Source organism: Rattus rattus, chromosome 2 (genome assembly GCF_011064425.1).
Source record: "Rattus rattus isolate New Zealand chromosome 2, Rrattus_CSIRO_v1, whole genome shotgun sequence".
Lineage (NCBI taxonomy): Eukaryota > Metazoa > Chordata > Mammalia > Rodentia > Muridae > Rattus > Rattus rattus.
Window position 1 is genome coordinate 114,585,370 of NC_046155.1, and position 20,382 is coordinate 114,605,751.

Here is a 20,382-nt window from a genome sequence, read left to right on the forward strand (position 1 = left end):
GTGTCTCTGTCTCTTGCTCTGCCTCTGTCTTTGTCTCTGTCTCTCTGTCTCTCTGTCTCTCTCTCTCTGTCTGTGTGTGTGAGTGTGTGTGTATACATTTTTCTTGACTAGACAATTAGACAAAATGATAAGTGTATAGACTATGGGGATATTTTATTCTCCACTGGAAGATGAAACAATATGCTAGTAGAAATGTTAATAAATAACAAAAATTTTCAGATGCTATGTCTTAAAGTAATAGTAAATTATGGTTTAAATATTAGTCTCTTGGCTGTTTGCATTTAAGGGCTTTGCATCAAAAGTCACAGTACAATTTTACATAGAGAAGATCTCTGGAGATGGTATTTTAGAAAGTAATGCTCTAATAAAGCATAAAGGTGTATCTGACCTTGAATATTTACAGATAATCAGTCAGCATGCAAAGAATATATGGTAGAGGGCTAAAATGTAACACATTTGTCAACAAATGCCAAAGTATTATAACTCTATGGCTGATGATATACAGAAAAATAATGATATAGAAGAAATAAAGGTGAATAAATTACTACTAAATTTAATTGTTTTTTAATAACCTCATCTTCCTCTATATTTATCATAATTTAAAATTAGTTTAGACAGTGTATTTTAATAGTTTGCCAAAGGAATTTTGAAATTTGTAACTTACAACAGTTAAGATTCTTCACATACCTAGAAAAGAGTAATTTTTCAGATATATGTAGGAAGATTTTATTTCAGGTCCACTTGAGGATGGAAATTGTTTTCATATTCGTTAAAGTTCAATTTAGCAGTTGACCATCTGAAAGGAAAACAGAATATGTAACTCTCTTTGAAGGTTCTGAAAACTGAATGTTTTTGTGTCTTTATCGTATAAGAACACTCAAAGTTCTGATGTAAACTTTGTCATTTCTTAGGATGTGAATGCAAGTATAAGAAACAAGAAAAATGTTTTAAAATTTTATAAAATGTGATGTAGGTTAATTTGAAATTTGATATAATAGAACTATTTCTAACAGATCTTTTTATATGAACTGGCTACTCCCTTGAATTTCCCAAAGGTGAATATTTTTAGATAGCCTTATTAAAAAAATCTATGTCTTAAGACAATTAGTATTGTAATAATTGGCATCTTTCCAGAATACATTACTCAGTCTCCAAAAATTATATGCCAGTAGATCATGAACATGCTAATATTTCCCCAGAATTCAAATAATTATGTATGTTTTAATTACCTAGTACACACTGTTAGAGACAAATCATAGTTGTAAATACATGTAAACAACACACACACACACATACACACACTTTAAACTACTCATATATTACCTGTATTAATTATTTATCTCAAGGTTTTGGCAAAATATACTGGAAAAAATACAATGCAAGAAAAGACTGACTTGACCTTGTCATTTAAAGGATCATGAAAAAGATTGGTCATAGTACACTTACAGTCAGCAAAATATGGTAACCTATATCACTCTTACGCTTTTATCAGTTTCTCTTTGTCTGCATAGAATGTAAATTCAGAAAAAAAGAGCCACCAATACCCAGGGTATATCCTTCAGTAAAGGTCAAGCCTTTCTGGAAATACCCATAGAGAAAAAAATGGTTTTCTTACATACTTCTAAATCTCTTTATCTTGACAATAAGCATAAACCATCCGAACTCTATTCCTTGTCAGCTTGATGCTCGATTTGAGTTGATACATCATTTTTAAAACACAGTGTTAAACAGTGGTTTGTAAAATCTCATGTTCATTTCATAATGTCAAATGTGTTTATTACACCTCTAATCTCTAAAGCATGAAATATTCTAACATTGTTCAAGTGTCTGTTATTTAGGATCTTGAAGAGATGACTCAGAGTTCAAGAGTTGGTAATGGTGGCTGTATATATATGGACTGCATACAAAAACCTTTGAACTGACAACAGGATCACTGTTGAAGGAATTAGAGAAAGGATTAAAAGAGATGAAGGGGCTTGCAACCGCATAAGAATAACAATGGCAACAAACCAGAGCTCCCAATGACTATACATAGACTGAACCATGGCTCCAGCTGCATATATAGCAAAGGATGACCTTGTCTGGCATCAAAGGAAGGAGAAGCCCTTGGTCCTCCCAAGGCTGGAAACCCCCAGTGTAGGGGAATGTCAGGAGGCGGGACATGAGGAGTGGTTGGAGAGGGCAATAACCTTAAAGACTAAGGGGTAATGGTCTTCCTTGGGAAGCCACCTTGGTCCCCAAACCCTATATTATACTACACATATCTCCACTTATAATGATCTCTTCTTGCTTCTGATGTCATCCTCATTCACATGTACGAGTCAACACACAAAGAAATAACATAAAACTAATAAATATTTGTACGTATATGGTCCTATCTATTTTGAAACTCAGAACTGTCTCATGTGTCTTTAAAAAATCAAGGTAAAATTATTTATTTCATATATTCAATGATGCATCATTGAATCATATATTCAATAATAGCAACATTCCTATTATTAATGGTAATAACAGGAAATAAAGCAAGGAAAGATCAACCCAAAAGAAGAATTCATAAATTTTCCTTTGCATCTGGATTCTGGGTGTAGGGCAATATCTGTGCATCAAAACACTTGCGTTATCTCACTCATCCTATTTTTTAGCTTATACAGCTCATGTGGTTCCTCAATAAGCTGGCTTTACAAAATACTTGTAGCTTGCCTCATGACCTTGCTGTTGCAAGAATCCTGGTATTCTATTTCATCTCAGGATTTGGTTTACTTTCTTAGATCCTACTTAACTCTACTGTCTGAATCTAAATGAAATTGTCAAACATTATCTAAACTCTTCAACTTCCTGAAGCATAGATTTAAGTAACCACAGAACTTTTTTTTCTTTTTACACTTCAAATGTTAGCCCCTTTCCTGTTTGGTTTCCCATCTGGAAACCCGCCATCCATCCAACCCCCACCCCATCCCTCCAGGAGGGTGCTCCCACAACCACCCATGCACTCCCTCCTGCCTCCCTATCCTGGCATTCCCCTACACTGTTGCATAGAGCCTTCACAGGACAAAAGGCCTCTCCTCCCACTGATACCCTAAAAGGCCCATCCTCTGCTACATATGCTGCTGGAGCCATGGGTCACTACATGAGTACTCTTTGGTTAGTGGTTTAGTTCCTGGGAGCTCTGGGTGTCTGTTTGGTACTGTTTGTTTTGCAAAACCCCTAAGTTACCTCAGTCCTTTCTGTAGCTCCTCCATTGGAGACGCCATTCTCAGTCCAATAGTTCATTGCGATCATCCACCTCTTTATTTGTCTGGTTCTGGCGGAGCCTCTCAGAAGACAGCAATATGAGGTTCCAATCAGCATGTGCCTCGTGGCATTTCCAATAGTGACTGGGTTTGGTGACTGCATGTTAGGTGGATCTCCTTGTGTGGCAGTCTCTGTATGGCCTTTCCTTCGATCTCTGCTACATACTTTGTTTCCATATTTCTTCCTGTGACTATTTTGTCCCCCCTTCTAAGAAGTATTGAAGCATCCACACTTTTATCTTTCTTCTTGAGCTTCATGGGGTGTGTGAATTATGTGTTGGGTATTCTGAGCTTTTGGACTAATATCCACTTATTAGAGAGCGAATGCCATATTTGTTCCTTTGTGATTGGATTATCTCACTCAGGATGTCATTATCTAGTTCCAAAAATCTGCCTAAGAATTTCATGAAATCATTGTTTTTAATACATTTTGTATTGATTCCTCTGTTGAAGGACATCTCAGTTCTTTCCAGCTTCTGGCTATTAGAAAGAAGACTGCTATGAACATAGGGGAGCATGTGTCCTTGTTATATGTTAGAGCATCATTTGGGTATATGCCCAGGAGTGTTATAGCTGGGTGCTCAGCAAGTCCAGTATCCAATTTTCTGAGAAACCTCCACACTGATTTCCAGACTGGTTGGACCAGCTTGCAATCCCACCAACAATGGAGGAGTGTTCCTCTTTCTTCACATCCTCACCAGCATCTGCTATCACTTGAGTTTTTGATCTGAGCCAATCTGACTGGTGGGAGATGGAATCTGAGTTGTTTTGATTTGCATTTCTCTGATGGCTAAGGATGTTGAACATTTCTTTTGGGGCTTCATGGCCATTCGATATTCCTCAATTAAGAATTCTTTCTTTAACTCTGTACCCCATATTTATTAGGGTTATTTGATCCTCTGGTGTCTAAATTCTTGAGTTCTTTGTTTATATTGGATATTAGCTCCCTATTGGATATAGGATTCATAAAGATCTTTTCCCAATCTTTTAGTTTGCTGTTTTGACCTAATGACAGTGTCTTTTGCCTTACAGAAGCTTTACAATTTTATGAGTGCCATTTGTTGATTCTTTATCTTAGAGCATAAGCCATTGGTGTTTTGTTCAGGAAATTTTCCCCATTGCCCATGTGTTTGAGGCTCTTCCCCACATTTTCTTCTATTAGTGAGTGTATCTGGTATTATGTGCAGGTCCTTGATCCACTTGGACTTAAGCTTTGTACAGGGTGATAAGAATGGATTGATTTGCATTCTTCTACATGCTGATCACCAGTTGAACCAGCACCATTTGTTGAAAATGCTATATTATTTCCACTGGATGGTTTCAGTTCCTTTGAAAAAATCAAGTGACTATATGTGTATGTGTTCATTTCTGTGTCTTCAATTTTATTCCATTGATATACCTACCTTTCTCTGTACCAATACTGTAGAGATTTTTTCAACAATTGCCCTGTAATACTGCATGAGGTCAGGGATGGTGATTCCCACATAAGCACATAAGTTCTTTTATTGTTGAGGATAGTTTTTGCTATCCTTTTTTTTTTTTTGTTATTCCAAATGAATTTGCAAATTGCTTTTTCTAACTCTATGAAAAATTGAGTTGGAATTTTGATGGAGATTGCATTCAATCTGTAGACTGCTTTTGGCAAGATGGCCATTTTTACACATTAGTCCTGCCAATTCATGAGCATGGGAGATCTTTCCACATTCTAAGATCTTCAATTCCTTTTTTCAGAGATTTGAAGTTCTTGTCACACATGTCTTCCACTTGCTTGGTTAGAGTCACACAGAAGTATTTTACATTATTTATGACTATTGTGAAGGGTGTTATTTCCATAATTTCTTTCTCAGTCTGTTTATCCTTTGAGTAGTGGAAGGTTACTGATTTGTTTGAGTTAATTTTATATCCAGCCACTTTGCTGAAGTTGTTTATCTGGCTAAACTTCTCTCTGGTGGAACATTTGGGGTCACTTAAGTATACTATCATGTTATATGCAAATAGTGATATTTTGCTTCTTCCTTTCCAATTTGTATTCTTTTCACCTCCTTTTGTTGTCTGATTCCTCTGGCTAGATCTTCAACTACTATAATGAATATGAAGGGAGAGATTGATCAGCTTTGTCTAATCATTGATTTTAGTGGGATTGCTTCAATCTTCTGTCCACTTAGTTTGATTTGGGGTACTGGTTTGTTATATATTGGTTTTACTATGTTTAGGAGTGGGACTCGAATTCCTGATCTTTCCAAGACTTTTGAATTTTGTTAACATCCAATGAGATGATCATGTGTTTTTTGTCTTTGAGTTTGTTTATACAGTGGATTACATAGATGGATTTCTGTACAGTGAACCATCCCTGCATCCCTGGGATGAAGCCTAACTGTTCATGATAAATCATCATTTTGGTGTGTACTTGGATTCGGTTTGTGAGAATTTATTGTATATTTTGCATTGATATTATTAAGGGAAATTGGTCTGAAATCCTCTTTGTTGTGTCTTTTTGTTATTATGTATAAGCATAATTGTGGCTTCATAGAAGGAATTCAGGAGTGTTCCTTCTGTTTCTATTTTGTGGAACAGAAAGCAATCAAGAGGGACAGATTGAGGGAGGGAAATGAGTGACATAGAGAAGTGGGAATGAATAGGGGAAACCTGGTCAAGTATTGGGGAGGGTGACATGAATGAAACCCTGAGGGCCAGGAGAAAGAATGGAAACAGGCAACTTCCAAAGATAGGAGGTTAGAGGACCCTCTAAAATATACCAGAGACCTGGATATTGAGAGACTTTCAGGACTCAAAGAGAGGGACCTTAGATCAAATGCCCAACAACTGGCAGAGCATGTGCAGAGAGGAATTATGGAGAGACACAGCTAATAAGTAAGTAACACGGCATCAAGTGAGTGATGGGCTTGCCATTCTACCATCAAAGGTGAAAGACTCTGACCCATAATTGTTCCTGTCTAAAAGAACTGCAGGAATAAAAATGAAGACAAGCCTGAGAAAAAAGGATGTCCAGTGACAGGCACAAAGTCAGGGTTTCTATTTCTGCATAAATCATCATGGCAAATAGCAAGTTTGGGAGGAAAGGGTTTATTCAGCTTATACTTCCACATTGTTTTTTATAACCAAGGCAGTCCTGACAGGAACTCACACAGGGAATGAACTTGGAAGCAGGATCTGATGCAGAGGCCATGGAGGGGTGTTGCTTACTGGATTGCTTCAACTGGTTTGCTCAGCTTGTTTTCTTATAGAACCCAGAAATACCAGCCCAGGGAAGGCACCACACACCATGGGCTGCCCCCCAACACCACCTCTTAGATCTCAGGGAGGCATTTCTCAAGTGAGGCTCCTTTTCGTGTGATAGCTCCAGCTGTGTCAAGTTGACAGACAAAACCAGCCAGTTCCACTGACCCCTTTTTGACTTGACACACAAACACATCATTTAAGCTTCGACCCTTGTTTTCTTATTGATATCTAAGATCTAAATAACTTTAAATGGCCCACAGTCTTTAAAAATTCTTACTTATTAAAATTTCAGTCCCTCTAAAATAACCATTCCCTTTTGAAATTCAAAGTCTTTTTACAATTCAAAGTCCCTTAACTGTGGCTCCACTAAAAAGAACCTTTCTTACTTCAAGAGGGGAAAAATAGCAGAGCACAGTAAAAATCAAAGCATAACTCTAACTGTACAATGTTTGGCATCCTCTTACAATCTTCTGAGCTCCTCCTAGGGCTTGGATCACTTCTCCAGTTCTGCCCTTTGTATTGCACACCTTGTCTTCTCAGTTACAGCTGCCTGTACTCCACTGTTGCTATTGCCCTTTGTGGTCATCTCACGGTATTGGCATCTCCAAAACACTGCTGTTTTCTACTGCAACTGAACTGTACTTTCACAAATTAGCATTCATAAGCTCTTTTCATGGTGTTAAGCCTCAATTCCTCTGTTTGATCCTTAGTCTGGGCCTGCAACTGACACCACTGAGGCTGCACTTCACTAATGGCTCTCCATCTCTCTCATACAGCAAAAGCATTGCTGCCATTCTTTCATGTTTCAAAAACCAGAACCACCTTGGGGTAAATGATACATACCAAGTCTAGCTGCCAACATGAGACACAACCCTGGTTTCTGGAAATCAGGTTCTTGAAAACACTTCCCAGAAGATTTCACATTGTGGTGCTGGTCTCTTTTTTAATCGACTGCAAATACTTAGCTCCCACTCAACCAGATTCCATCGTCCGCGTAATGTTAAGGTTTCATTTAGTAGTTCTAGCCCCAGTAGTCATACAAATCCTCAGTCCCAGCTAACCAAAAACCACAGAATCGTCACAATGAAAATAGCAATGGCCTTCCCTCTGAAATTTCACAAGCCAGACATCCTTCCTTTGCACTGTTCACAACATTATTTTTCAAGCTCTTACAGAGTATCCCACAAAACTCTTAACATCCCAGTGGCTCTACTAGCTCAAAGTTCCAAAGTCCTTCCACAGTCCCTCCAAAGCTCTACTTCCAGTACCAGACTGTCTTAATCAAGGTTTATATCCCTGAACGAAACATCATGATCAAGAAACAAGTTGAGGAAGAAAGGGTTTAATCAACTTACACATCTATATTGATTTTCATCACCAAAGAAACTCAGGAATTCACACAGAGCAGAAACGTGGAGTTAGGAGATGATGTAGTGGATATGTACGGGTGCTGCTTACTGGATTGCTTCCACTGGCTTGCTCAGCTTGCTTTCTTATAGAACCCAGGACTACTATTCCAGGAAATGGCATCATCTACCATGTGGGCCTTCCCATATTGATCTTTAGTTGATTAAAATGCCTTACAGCTGGATCTCATGAAGCATTTTCCAAGAGAGGCCTTCACGTTTTCTGTGGATAACTCCAGCTGCCATCAAATTGACACAAAAATTAAAGATTAGTACAGTGCAGCTCAAGTTCTGTAGCATTATTACTGATGCTATAGTGTGCCTTCAGACAGGAACCTAGCAAGACTGCCCTCCTTAAAGCCCAACAACAGCTGAAAGAACAGAGAGTATTGAACTTACTGATTGCGTCTACTACTAATTCATTATTGAATCAGAGCCATTCCCATTCACACCTTTCTCAGGGTCTTTATGCAGATTCAAGAGCTCAGCACAAAATATATAAAGAACTCAAGAAAATAGATCATAAGAAAAAAATAACCTAGTTAAAAGTGAAGAATTATAAACAGCAAAAACTTAAATGGGTGAGAAATACTTAAATTTTCAGCACAATGACTTATCAGGGAAATACAAGTGAAATCTATTTCAGGTATGGGAGTTCCTCAGGAAGAACTTCAAGGTCCAGTTATATCATTATGGAACATATACCTAAATGTTGCTTCATCCTACCAAAGAGAAACTTACTGAAGCATGTTCATTGTTGTTTTATTTATATTAATCAGAAATTTGAAACAAAAGGTATCCCTCAGGTGACAAATGGATGAAAAAAGAAAGTGATACATTTACAATGTAAGATATAATTCAGCTGTTAAAAATGACTTATCAGTGTGATTAGCGGTGTCCCTGACACTTGCCTGCTTGTAGTAGTTTTTCCTCCTACTGGGTTTCCTCAACCATCTGTGATATGGGATTATTTGCCTAGACTTATTGCAGAGTGTATGGCACGTTCAATTAATATCACTGAGAGACATATTTTTTTTCCTAAAGAGAAAGAGGGTATCAGTCGATCTTGGGGAGAAGGGATAAATTCTATAAATGTATTCCTATACATCAACAGTAATGAAGCAACAACCCATAGAACCACAGAAGATAGGTATAGTGTAAAGGAAGAGGTGGGGACAGATAGATATCATTAGAAAAGTGAAATAGAATAAATTGTTGTGGGTGACAGGTCAGTTACAGGAGTATTAGTTGGGGTGAGGGAAAGAAGAGGGTGTGCAAGGAGGAATTATCGAGAGACACAGCTAAAAGTAAGTGCCTTTGGAAGGGTATATCAGAAGTCAAGAACAGTAGAAGCTTCATACACAAACACACACACACACAAACACACATACACAAACACACATTTATGAAATCACAGAATAACGGTGAAAAGGGAGTTCCAATTGGCCACCTATTTTTATCAAATGAAGCTCTTAGTACCAGGACTGGGTTATATCAAATTCAATTGTTAATCAAAAGGGCCCTATAGGATCCCCAAAACCACCCGGATAATTTTCAAAACAATAGGCTGCTGTCTCCAAAAGCTCATAGCATTTTCCCATTGCTGATGGCAAAGGTAAACATCTCATTAAACAGAGATATCAAGCTGCTGCCTACAAGTATGCCTTAAATACTATATTGAAGTGTATTTGTTACAGGGAACTTCTTTCTATGCTGCTAAAGCAGAAATTTAAATACCAATCTGACCACAAACACTTTGATATATAATTTGATATACAATTTCCTGCCTGCAATATTTGCTAGTGTAATGGTGTCACAAAGTTTTTGTGAGTAACAAAGCAATATACAATTTGACATAAGGTCCTTTCTATAAGATAGAACCATACTCACTGTTACCTTGGTGTTCAAGTGCCTGGGTTTAGATAGCCTAAGCACTTAGGGTAAAATCAGATAATTCTTTATAAAAAATGAAATTACATTAAATTAAAAGCTTAACAATAAAATGACTCCTAACAATCACCTGATATACTTATAGATTTTTGCCTTGCTCAGCCGACATCAGAGAAACTTCCTTTAGAAGCATATGGGAATAAATGCAGGGGTGCACAGCTGGATATTATACAGAGTGTAAGAACATGAAATCATCAGCCTAAGTGGCATGGCTACATGAAAGTTCAGGGAGACCTGTACAAGAGAAAGCAGAAAGAATATAAGATCCAGAGATCCAATAAAATCATATCCTCTAAATAAACATTATCTATGGACAAATGAATTAATTAGTATGAATAAGCCTACATGAGTCTCATCAGAAAAGATAGGGTACAAGAGCTGATTAAAGAAATGGACACATGTACCTATCTCTAACACAGAAACCACTGCTAATTAATAATCATTCTCAAGTAAAAGATTACTTTTCCTCCAAGTGGTATGATTTGGTAAACAAACTACTAATTTAGAATGCACACCCAGCAGTAAATGGCTAACAGAAAACAAACTTAAGATTGTCACTAGAGGCTTCTTGCCTCATAATGTCTTGTCAGTATGTTTTAATTTTTAATCTCATATATATTATATATATATTTCATTTTAGAGTTTTTATGAGATTCTGTAGTGACTGAACAAGTGGGACTGAATCTATATCTGTTAATGTGTATGTGTGTGTGTGTGTGTATGTGTGTGTGTGTGTGTGTCCCTTTTCATGGGTCCTTTTGCACCTCTTCGTTTTGTTCTATGAGATGCTGATATACCAGTTTTCCTAAAAATCCTATTATACTATTTAAGTTAAGTGAAATTGAATTAAATTTGTTTTATTTTATTATTAACTCCCAGAAGTCTATTTTTCCAAGAAATCCAGAAAGTAGGCAGATCTAAATGAGTGGACAAGTGGAAAGAAACAAGGAGTAGAGGGAGGAAAAACTGTAATCAGGGTTATATGTGAGGAAAATATTTCTTCAAAAAGGTGATAAAATGCTTTGTGCTCTCTCTCTGCTCTCTCTCTCTGTCTATCTCTCTCTCTCTCTCTCTCTCTGCGTGCTCATTTGCATATGCGATTGTGTGTTTGTACATATTTTCTTTTTTATTTTGTCAGTTTTTTCCTTTAGAAAACCCTGACCAATGCTCATTCCTTTTACATACAACTATGAAAAAGAAATCTTGATATAATTTTTCTCACAGCCTTCTTTATCTGTTTGTTTCGAAGACTATAAATGATAGGATTCAAGAATGGAGGAATAATGGTATAAAATACAGAAAGAATCATCTCCTCAACTATCTTTGAGATTACTGGAGGTCTTAGGTACACATAAGCAGCAGAACTAAAAAACATAAACACAACAATAATGTGAGGGACACAGGTGGAAAAGGCTTTCCCTCGCTGTTCTTTGACAGGAACCTTCAACACAGTTGATAATATGCGAGCATATGATACAGCAATGAATATAAAACAGCTACTACCAATGCCAATGACAGAAAGAAGAATTAAGAGTTTGTTGTTGAAGGTGTCAGAGCAAGAAAGCCTTAGCAAAGCAGGCATATCACAGAAGAACCGATGGACCACATTAGAGTGACAGAAGGAAAGCTGGAAAGTTTTGAGAGTGTGCACACTTGCAAAACCAAGAGAGCCAAGTAGGGAAGCCAGTGTCATCTGAACACAGAACTGGTGGTTCATAATCACAGGGTAGAGAAGAGGCTTGCAGATGGCCACATAGCGGTCCTGGGACATGATTGTGAGAAACAGCATCTCTACACATGCACAAAATAAGAAGGAAAAGATCTGTGCTGCACACCCACCTACAGAAATATTTCTGTGATCAGTGAGAGAGTTGATACAGGCATTGGGTACAGTGACAGAAACGTAGCACATGTCTAAAATAGACAGATTCCTGAGGAAGAAGTACATGGGTGTGTTCAGAGTCTGGTCAACTGTAATAGCAATGATGATCGTTAGGTTCCCTAACAGGCTGCCCAGATAAACCAGCAGAAAAAACACACTAAGTAGGAATCGCAGCTCCCAAGTCTCAGCAAAAACTTCCAGGAAGAACTCAGTCATCCGTGTGAAATTGGCCATACTTTTAAAGTACAGGTTTACCTGAAAAAGAAAAGTGGTGCACAGAATGACTTTAATTCATAGATCATTACTGTTTTCCTTAAAATTCCTTTTGTTGGTGTGCAAAATTTTCAAGCATTTATTTCTTTGGCTTGCATACATTTTTAATATGTTTAATTGTTAATACACATAGATGTTGCTGTCTGTGAAATTGCACAGTGTGACGATAAACATTTATAATTATAATATGTAATATATTGTATTATTCTTTCTACAATAATGCCTCATAATACTATTATTTTAATACATATTAAGGATTAAAATATCATAATTTTTTCTTCCAGATAAACTACCTGCATGTGGCATGTGAGTTATATTTTTAAAACTGTTTATACTTTTATTGTCATATACTTCTTTACCTTTAAAGTGCATTTAAGTTCTATGATTATATGCATACAAACACACATATGAATATGAATAGGAATGGGGAAAGTAGAAGTGAAGGTAAGAGACGTGGACATAAGAAAACAACTTGGGAATGACATAGAAGGATGAACATGGAAAACGGCACTTTAGGAAACTATCTCAATTTGCTTTTGGAATGTCTGAGACCTCCAGAATAGGCCATTTGCTTGAAAATATGGGCAGAGTTAACCTTCCACGAATGAGGCAGAATTTTTTCATTGTGGAGAAACCTCAAGTTTTCCTGAAAAAATCACTCATATTACACATCATAATTTCAATATCTTGAAACTAAATGCTTGGAATTGTGAACAGTATCTAAATGCATGTCCCCCAGTTACTCCTGAAATATTTTTTATCTGATGAACCATCGTGGAGAAAAGATTATATATAAAACTAAACATGGTGCAATTCATTTAACTTTTATGTTTTAGGAGTTGAACTACAACTTGGTTGACATTTATGTACATTATGATATAGCACATGTTTTTTCAATAGTGGTCAAAATACACTTAATCTCCCTGAATTTAAAAATCATGAGTTCTAAAATTTACAATCAGGTAAGTGTATTGAAATTCAGGGTCTAAATAAATGAAATTAAAGGTAAGCTGCAATTGGCTTAATAATATGTGGAAATAAGTTTCATAAATTCTCATAATTACTACCAAAGCTAATGCCTCAATATTAAACATTAATTAAGTAGAAACAAAAAGAAAACAAAGAAGAGTTGAACAAAGTAGCTATGAAACAACACAGAAAACATGTGACAAATGAAAGGAATATTGGCAGGACAGCATAGTTATTTTAAAATTGAAAGTGTCTTATGTATAGAAAGTTTTATTTGGAAATCGCAATATTTTAACAGCATCACATCTAAAATCAGGTTTTTAAGTCTTTCTAAAAAGTGACTATTTAATGTCTATGAATAATAACATTTAATTGTTATAATTACTTCATAAATTTACTTTAAATTGTATTATTGTGATTTAAAAATATTTAATAAATTTATTCTTGGGTTTCTGCTGAAATCCATGTGCAGTTGAAATGAAATTTAAAGAGGAAGTTTAACAAGAATGAATACTTCCTCTTTAAATGTGTATTTATCTTTTTTTCATTACCTTATATGACTGCAATATACTAAAATATATTTTAGTGAAATAAAATATCTAAACACACTAAGGAAAGTCTTTATGATTCACTCTGAGAACAATCTTTACAAATATTTGGAGGGAAATTAGAGAGCAGGTTCTGTAGTTAGAGATTTTAGTTATCCATAAAGAACTGTGTTTAGATTCTAGCAACCGCATGACAGCTGAGGGGCTTGCAACCACATAAGAACAGCAATGCCTACCAACCAAAGCTTCAAGGGACAAAACCACTAGCCAAAGACTATACATGGACTGACCCATGGCTCCAACTGCATATGTAGCAGAGAATACCCTTGCTGAGCACCAATGGAAGGAGAAGTTCTTGGCCCTGCTAAGGTTGGACCCCCAGTGTAGGGGAATGTTGGGGGGATAAGGAGGGGTCGATGGGGAGAGGAACACTCTTATAGAAGAAGGGGAAGAAAGGGGAAGGGGTAGGTTAGGGTATTTATATCTGTGAAATCCGGAAAGGTAATAACATTTGAAGTGTAAATAAAAAGATGCCCAATAAAAGAAAACTAAGACTGGCAATAAAAAAATATTTAAGGGGTTGGGGATTTTGCTCAGCGGTAGAGCACTTGCCTAGCAATCGCAAGGCCCTGGGTTCGGTCCCCAGCTCCGAAAAAAAGAAAAAAAAAATTAAACTCGAAGTAATTCACATTCTAAGTGCATTTCATGCGGGTGGTGTGCAACATGCCTCCATGTAGACAAAACAACAATACAAATGTGTTTACGATAAAATATCATGTTTACACACACACACACACACACACACACACACACACACACACACACACATATATATATATATGAATGTGTAACATCAATTAAAATAAAAAGAGGTCATGAAATTGAAAGAAAGTAGGAAGTGCATAAGGAAGGATTTAGAAGAAAGGGAATCAAAAATGTATATAATGATATTATAATATTAAAACAATTAAATAAAATGTTTTCAAAAAAGCATTTCCAGGAAATTTTTACAATAGTCACATATGCATCTACTATATACATAATAAGTACATAAATATATTAATATTGTTAAAATATTGTAAAATTTAAAATATGAAACAATTGGCATATATTTTAATTCTTATATGTTTTCTATAATTTAATATACATTTGTGCACATTTCAAAAATATTGAATAAATAAAAGAATGTTTTATGTAAAATGTGAAACCTAGGTTGTACAGAAATACAATGATTTTCTTTTCTGCTTTATATATGACATTTTAGTCTATCACAGTCCATGGCATTGCCATCTCATTTGAAATAAAACTATTAAAAATCATTATTATTCTTTGATTATCTTACTTTTAGAGTAATAGATGCTGTCTTCATACATTCTCTTAATGAAGTTACTGATTGTTTCTCGGGTGTAAAATGTAAGACAGATTTTTCTTAAATCATCAGTGCTTCAATTTGGAATTCCTTTTCTACCTTAATATCTTTCAAACTGAAGTAAAAAATTTCTGGGAAATCCATCTGTAGTGAAGAGAAAAGTGTTCGGATATTAGTCATGCTTACAGGACACTCACTCAGTATTTTTCATTACTCAAAAATGAGAGGGAAGCTCTCGCTAACTTTGCAAATTCAAAGTCTTACAGATAGTCCAGTCAAATATGCCTATGTAGTGATAAAAGGATGTCTATACATATGTAAAACTCCAGTCCTGCATTTGTAAATTGGCTAGTTTTGTCCTTTATCTATCCTGCGGGCATCCTCCTGAGTGCAACGGCTCTGAAAACACAGTGTTAATTAGACAAAATGCCCAGAGGCAATTTACATAGGTAATACTTTCCAGAGAACTGTTAAAAGTGGACCCAATTAAATTTCAGGATTAAGGTAGGCTGAAGGGTCATATAAGGTTATACTTTAGACAACTGAAAGTGTATAGATGATGATGGATGTAATGAAATAGTTCTGAAGCACAAGGATATTCTCATTCATCTGAAATATGTGTCTGGAATTTGCACAGAGCTCAGTACATTATTGTGTGTCTTTCGTATCTCAAACCAATCAGATACTTCCTTTGTTTCTATGTTTCTATGTCTCATGGTCTCATCTGTCTGTCTGTTTGCTTCACTGTCTCTGCTACCCTTCCTCTCACGCTACCCCAACTCCACCCCTTATTTTCATACTGACATGTTAATCTGTGAGAGATAATGAAAGAAAAGGATGGCAATAACCCATATATATATATATATAATTTCATATGTATACATAAATATTTCCTATTTATTTATTTTATCTTTAAAGATCTTTATACATATATGCATATATGTTTCATATATATACAAATGTATATAAGTATACATATGTATTATTTACATTTCAAATGTTATTCCCTTTCCCGTTTCCTGGACATAAACCTTCAATCCCATCCACCTCCCCTTCTTCTATAAGAGTGCTCCCTTCCCCATCCACCCCCTCTTCCCACCCGAAACATTCCCCTACACTGGGAGTCCAACCTCAGCAGGACCAAGAGGTTCTCCTTCCATTGGTGCCTAACAAGGCCGTCCTCTGCTACATATGCAGCTGGAGCCATGGTTCAGTCCATGCATATTCTTTGGCTAGTGGTTTAGCCCCTGGGAACTCTAGTTGGTTGGCCTTGTTGTTCCTATGTGGTTGCAAGCCCCTTCAGCTCTTTCAATCCTGTCTCTAATTCATCCAACAGGGATCCCGTTCTCAGTTCACTGGTTTCCTGCTAGCATGCACTTCTATATTTGACATGCTCTTGCTGTGCCTCTCAGGAGACAGCTATATCCAACTCCTGTCAGCATGAATTTCTTAGCTTCATCAATCTATCTAGTTTTGGGATATATATATATATATATATATATATATATATATATATATATATATATATATATATATATATATGCTGTATACACATCATGTGGGGCAGGCTCTGAATGGTCATTCCTTCAGTCTCTGCTCCAAACCCTGCCTTCTTATCCCCTCCTATGAATATTTTTTCTCCCTTTTAAGAAGGAGTGAAGCATCCACACTTTGGTCATTCTTCTTCTTGAGCTTTATGTGGTCTTGGGTAATTCGAGCTTTTGGGGTAATATTCATTTATAAGTGAGTGCAAACCATGTGTGCTTTTCTGTGATTTGGTTAAGTCCCTCAGGATGATACTTTCTTTTTTTCCCCCATTATTTATTGGATTATTTTTAAATTTACATTTCAAATGTTACTCCCTTTCCTGGTTTCCCAGACATAAGTCCCTATCCCATCTCCCTTCCATTCTTTTATATGGGTTTTCCCCTCCCATCCACCCTTCTTCCTGCCTCCTCACCCCTGACATTTCCCTACACTGTGGGTTCATTTTCTAGTTCAATCCATTTGCCTATGAATTTTATGAAGTCATTGTTTTTGATAGCTGAGTAGTATTCCATTGTGTAGATGTACCACATTTTGTGTATGCATTCATCAGTTTAAGGGCATCTGGGTTCTTTCCAGCTTCTGGCTATTGTAAATAAGGCTGTTATGTCTTTGTTGGGGCATCTTTTGGGCATATGCCCAAGAGAGGTATATCTGGGTCCTCAGGTAGTGCAATGTCCAATTTTCTGAAGAACCTCCAGACTGATTTCCAGAGTAGTTGTACCAGTCTGCCATCCTACTGACAATGAAAGAGTGTTCCTCTTTCTCTACATCCTCCCCAGGATCTGTTTTCACCTGAGTTTTTAATCTTAGCCATTCTGATTGCTGTGAGGTGGAATCTCAGGGTTGTTTTGATTTGCATTTCCCTGATGACTAAGGATGCTGAGCATTTCTTTTGTTACTTCTCAGACATTCGATATTCCTCAGCTGAGAATTCCTCTGTATACCATTTTTTCAAATGGTTATTTCACTTTCTGTAGTCTAAATTCTTGAGTTCTTTGTATATTTTTGATATTAACCCTGGAGATCTAGGATTGGTAAAGATCTTTTCCCAATCTCTTGGTTGCCATTTTGTTTAGATTTTATCCCCCTCCCAGTTCACTCTCTGACTGTTCTGCATCCCATACCTCCTGCTCCACACCATGTTTCCTCAAGGATGTTCCCACCCACCTACACCCCACTCCATCAGACCTGCCCGCACCCTGGAACCTCCAGTCTCTTGAGGGTTAGGTGTATCTTCTCTGACTGAGCCCAGACCCAACAGTCCTCTACTGTATATGTGTTGGGGGCTTCATATCAGCTAGTGTATGCAGCTTGGTTGGTGAGCCAGTGTCTGAGAAATCTTTCTAAGGTCTACATATATTGAGACTGCTATTCTCCTCCTCAGCTTCTTCCAGCTTATCCCTAATTCAACTACAGGGGTTACCGGCTTCTGTCCATAATTGGGTATAAACATCTGTATCTGACTCTTTCAGCTGCATGTTGGGCAGTCATGATAGGCAGCTTTTTGTGAGCACTTCATAGCATCGATAATGGTGTCAGGCCTTGGCACCTCCCTATGAGCTTTATCAGATGTGGGGTTAGTGAAGATTTTTTTCCCCATGTGCAGAAGGTTGATTTGCCTTTTTGAATATGTCCTTTGCCTCACAGAAGCTTTTCAGTTTCATGAGACCTCCTTTATCAATTCTTGATCTTAGAGTATCAATTCCTGATCTTAAAGCATGAACCATTGGAGTTCTGTTTAAGAAATTTTCCCCTGGGTTGGGGATTTAGCTCAGTAGTAGAGCGCTTGCCTAGCAAGCACAAGGCCCTGGGTTCGGTCCCCAGCTCCTGAAAAAAAAAAAAGAAATTTTCCCCTGTGGCAATGAGTTCAAGGCTCTTTCCCACATTCTCTTCTATTAGATGCAAAGTATCTGGTTCAATGGTGAATTCCTTTATCCACTTGGAATTGAACTTTGTGCAAGGTGACAAATGTGGATCTATTTTTATTTTTCTACATGCAAACTGCCAGTTAGACCAGAACTATTTATTGAAAACACTTTCTTTTTACATTGTATTTTTTGCCTTCCCTGTCAAAGATCAGGAGTCAGTAAATGTGTGGTTTTATTTCTAGGTCCTCAATTCTATACCTTCAACCAACTGTCTGTCTCTGTACCAATATCATGCAGTTTTTAATCAATATTGCTCTGTAGTAGAGCTTGAGGTCATGGATGGTGATTCTCCCAGCAGTTCTTTAATTTTTAATAATTGTTTTTTATATTCTGGGTTTTTTTCCCTTTCCAGATGAATTTGAGAATTGCTCTTTCCATGTCTCTGAAGAATTGTGTTGGGATTTGGATGGGGATTGCTTTGAATTTGTAGATTGCCTTTGATAGGATGGCAATTTTTACTATGTTTATTTTGCCAATCCATGAGCATGGGAGAGCTTTCCACCCTCTGAGATCTTCTTCAATTTCTTTCTTAAGAGACTTGAAGTTATTGACATACAGCTCTTTCACTTGTTTGGTTAGAGTGTCTCCCAGATATGTTGTATTATTTGTGACTATTGTGAAGGGAGTTGTATTTCTAATTTTTTTCTCACCCTGTGTTGTTGTAAAATTATATAAAAAAATGGCATTCCAGATATCACCTGGTATCTACACCAAAATCCCGTGGGAGGGAGAGCTAAACCTTCAGAGGGGCAGACATGCCTGGGAAGCCAGAAGAGACTACACTTTGCCCACATTTCTGACTCCAGAGGAAAACACCTAATGCCATCTGGGACACCAGTGAACGAGGGCACCAGGAAAAGGAAGTACAGGCCCTCCTTGTTGCCACCCTCACATAGAGCTCAAAAGCAGCCCCCAACAAGCAACTCGAGCCACGAGACCACAGGTAAGAACAACTTTTCTGCTCCAAGCAAACTGCCTGGTGGACTCAGGACACAGGCCCACAGGAATAGCTAAAGACCAGAAGACAGGAAAAACTACACGCCCAAAAGCAGAATACTCTGTTCCCATAACTGACTGAAAGAAAACAGGAAAACAGGTCTGCAGCATTCCTGACACACAGGCCTATAGGACAGTCTAGCCACTGTCAGAAATAGCAGAACAAGGTAACACCAGAGCCAACCTGATGGGAAGAGGCAAGTGTAGGTATCCAAGCAACAAAAACCAAGACTACATGGCATCATTGGAGCCCAATTCTCCTACCAAAGCAAATACTGAATATCCAAACACACTAGAAAAGCAAGATCTAGATTTAAAATCACATTTGATCATGATGATGGAGGACTTCAACAAAGACATGAAGAACTCTGTAAGAGAAACACAGGAAAACATAAATAAACAAGTAGAAGCCTACAGAGAGGAATCACAAAAATCCCTGAAAGAATTCTAGCAAAACAAAATCAAACAGGTGAAGGAATTAAAAATGGAAATAGAAGCAATAAGAAAGCACAAAGGGAAACAACCCTGGATATAGAAAACAAAAGGAAGAGACAAGGAGCTGTAGATAAAAGGATCACCAACGGAACACAAGAGATAGAAGAGATTCTCAGGAACAGAAGATTCCATTGACATCATCGACACAATGGTCAAAGAAAATGCAAAACAGAAAAAGCTACTGGTCCAAAACATACAGGAAATCCAGGACTCAATGAGAACCTCAAGCCTAAGGATAATAGATATAGAAGAGAGTGAAGACTCCCAGTTCAAAGGACCAGTATATATCTTCAACAAAATCATAGAAGAAAACTTCCCTAACCTAAAGAAAGAGATGCCTATAAATATACAAGAAGCCTACAGAACTCCCAATAGATTGGACCAGAAAAAAACTCCTCCCGTCACATAGCAGACAAAACACCAAATGCACAAAATAAAGAAAGAATATTAAAAGCAGTAAAGGAAAAAGTCAAGTAACATATAAAGGC

At 37.1% G+C, this 20,382-nt stretch overlaps 1 protein-coding gene across 1 annotated transcript; it reads right to left on the reverse strand.

Moving 5' to 3' along the window:
- Window positions 1-11,063: 11,063 nt before the first annotated feature.
- Window positions 11,064-12,002, reverse strand: LOC116894247 (olfactory receptor 14C36-like). Its single transcript, XM_032895953.1, has one exon. It carries the CDS (start codon window positions 12,000-12,002, stop codon window positions 11,064-11,066), a length of 939 nt encoding a protein of 312 aa, XP_032751844.1.
- Between the last annotated feature and the right edge of the window lie 8,380 nt (window positions 12,003-20,382).

Excerpts from the sequence above, each read along its gene's own strand:
- LOC116894247 (XM_032895953.1), bottom strand. The coding sequence starts at position 12,002 with ATGGCCAATTTCACACGGATGACTGAGTTCTTCCTGGAAGTTTTTGCT.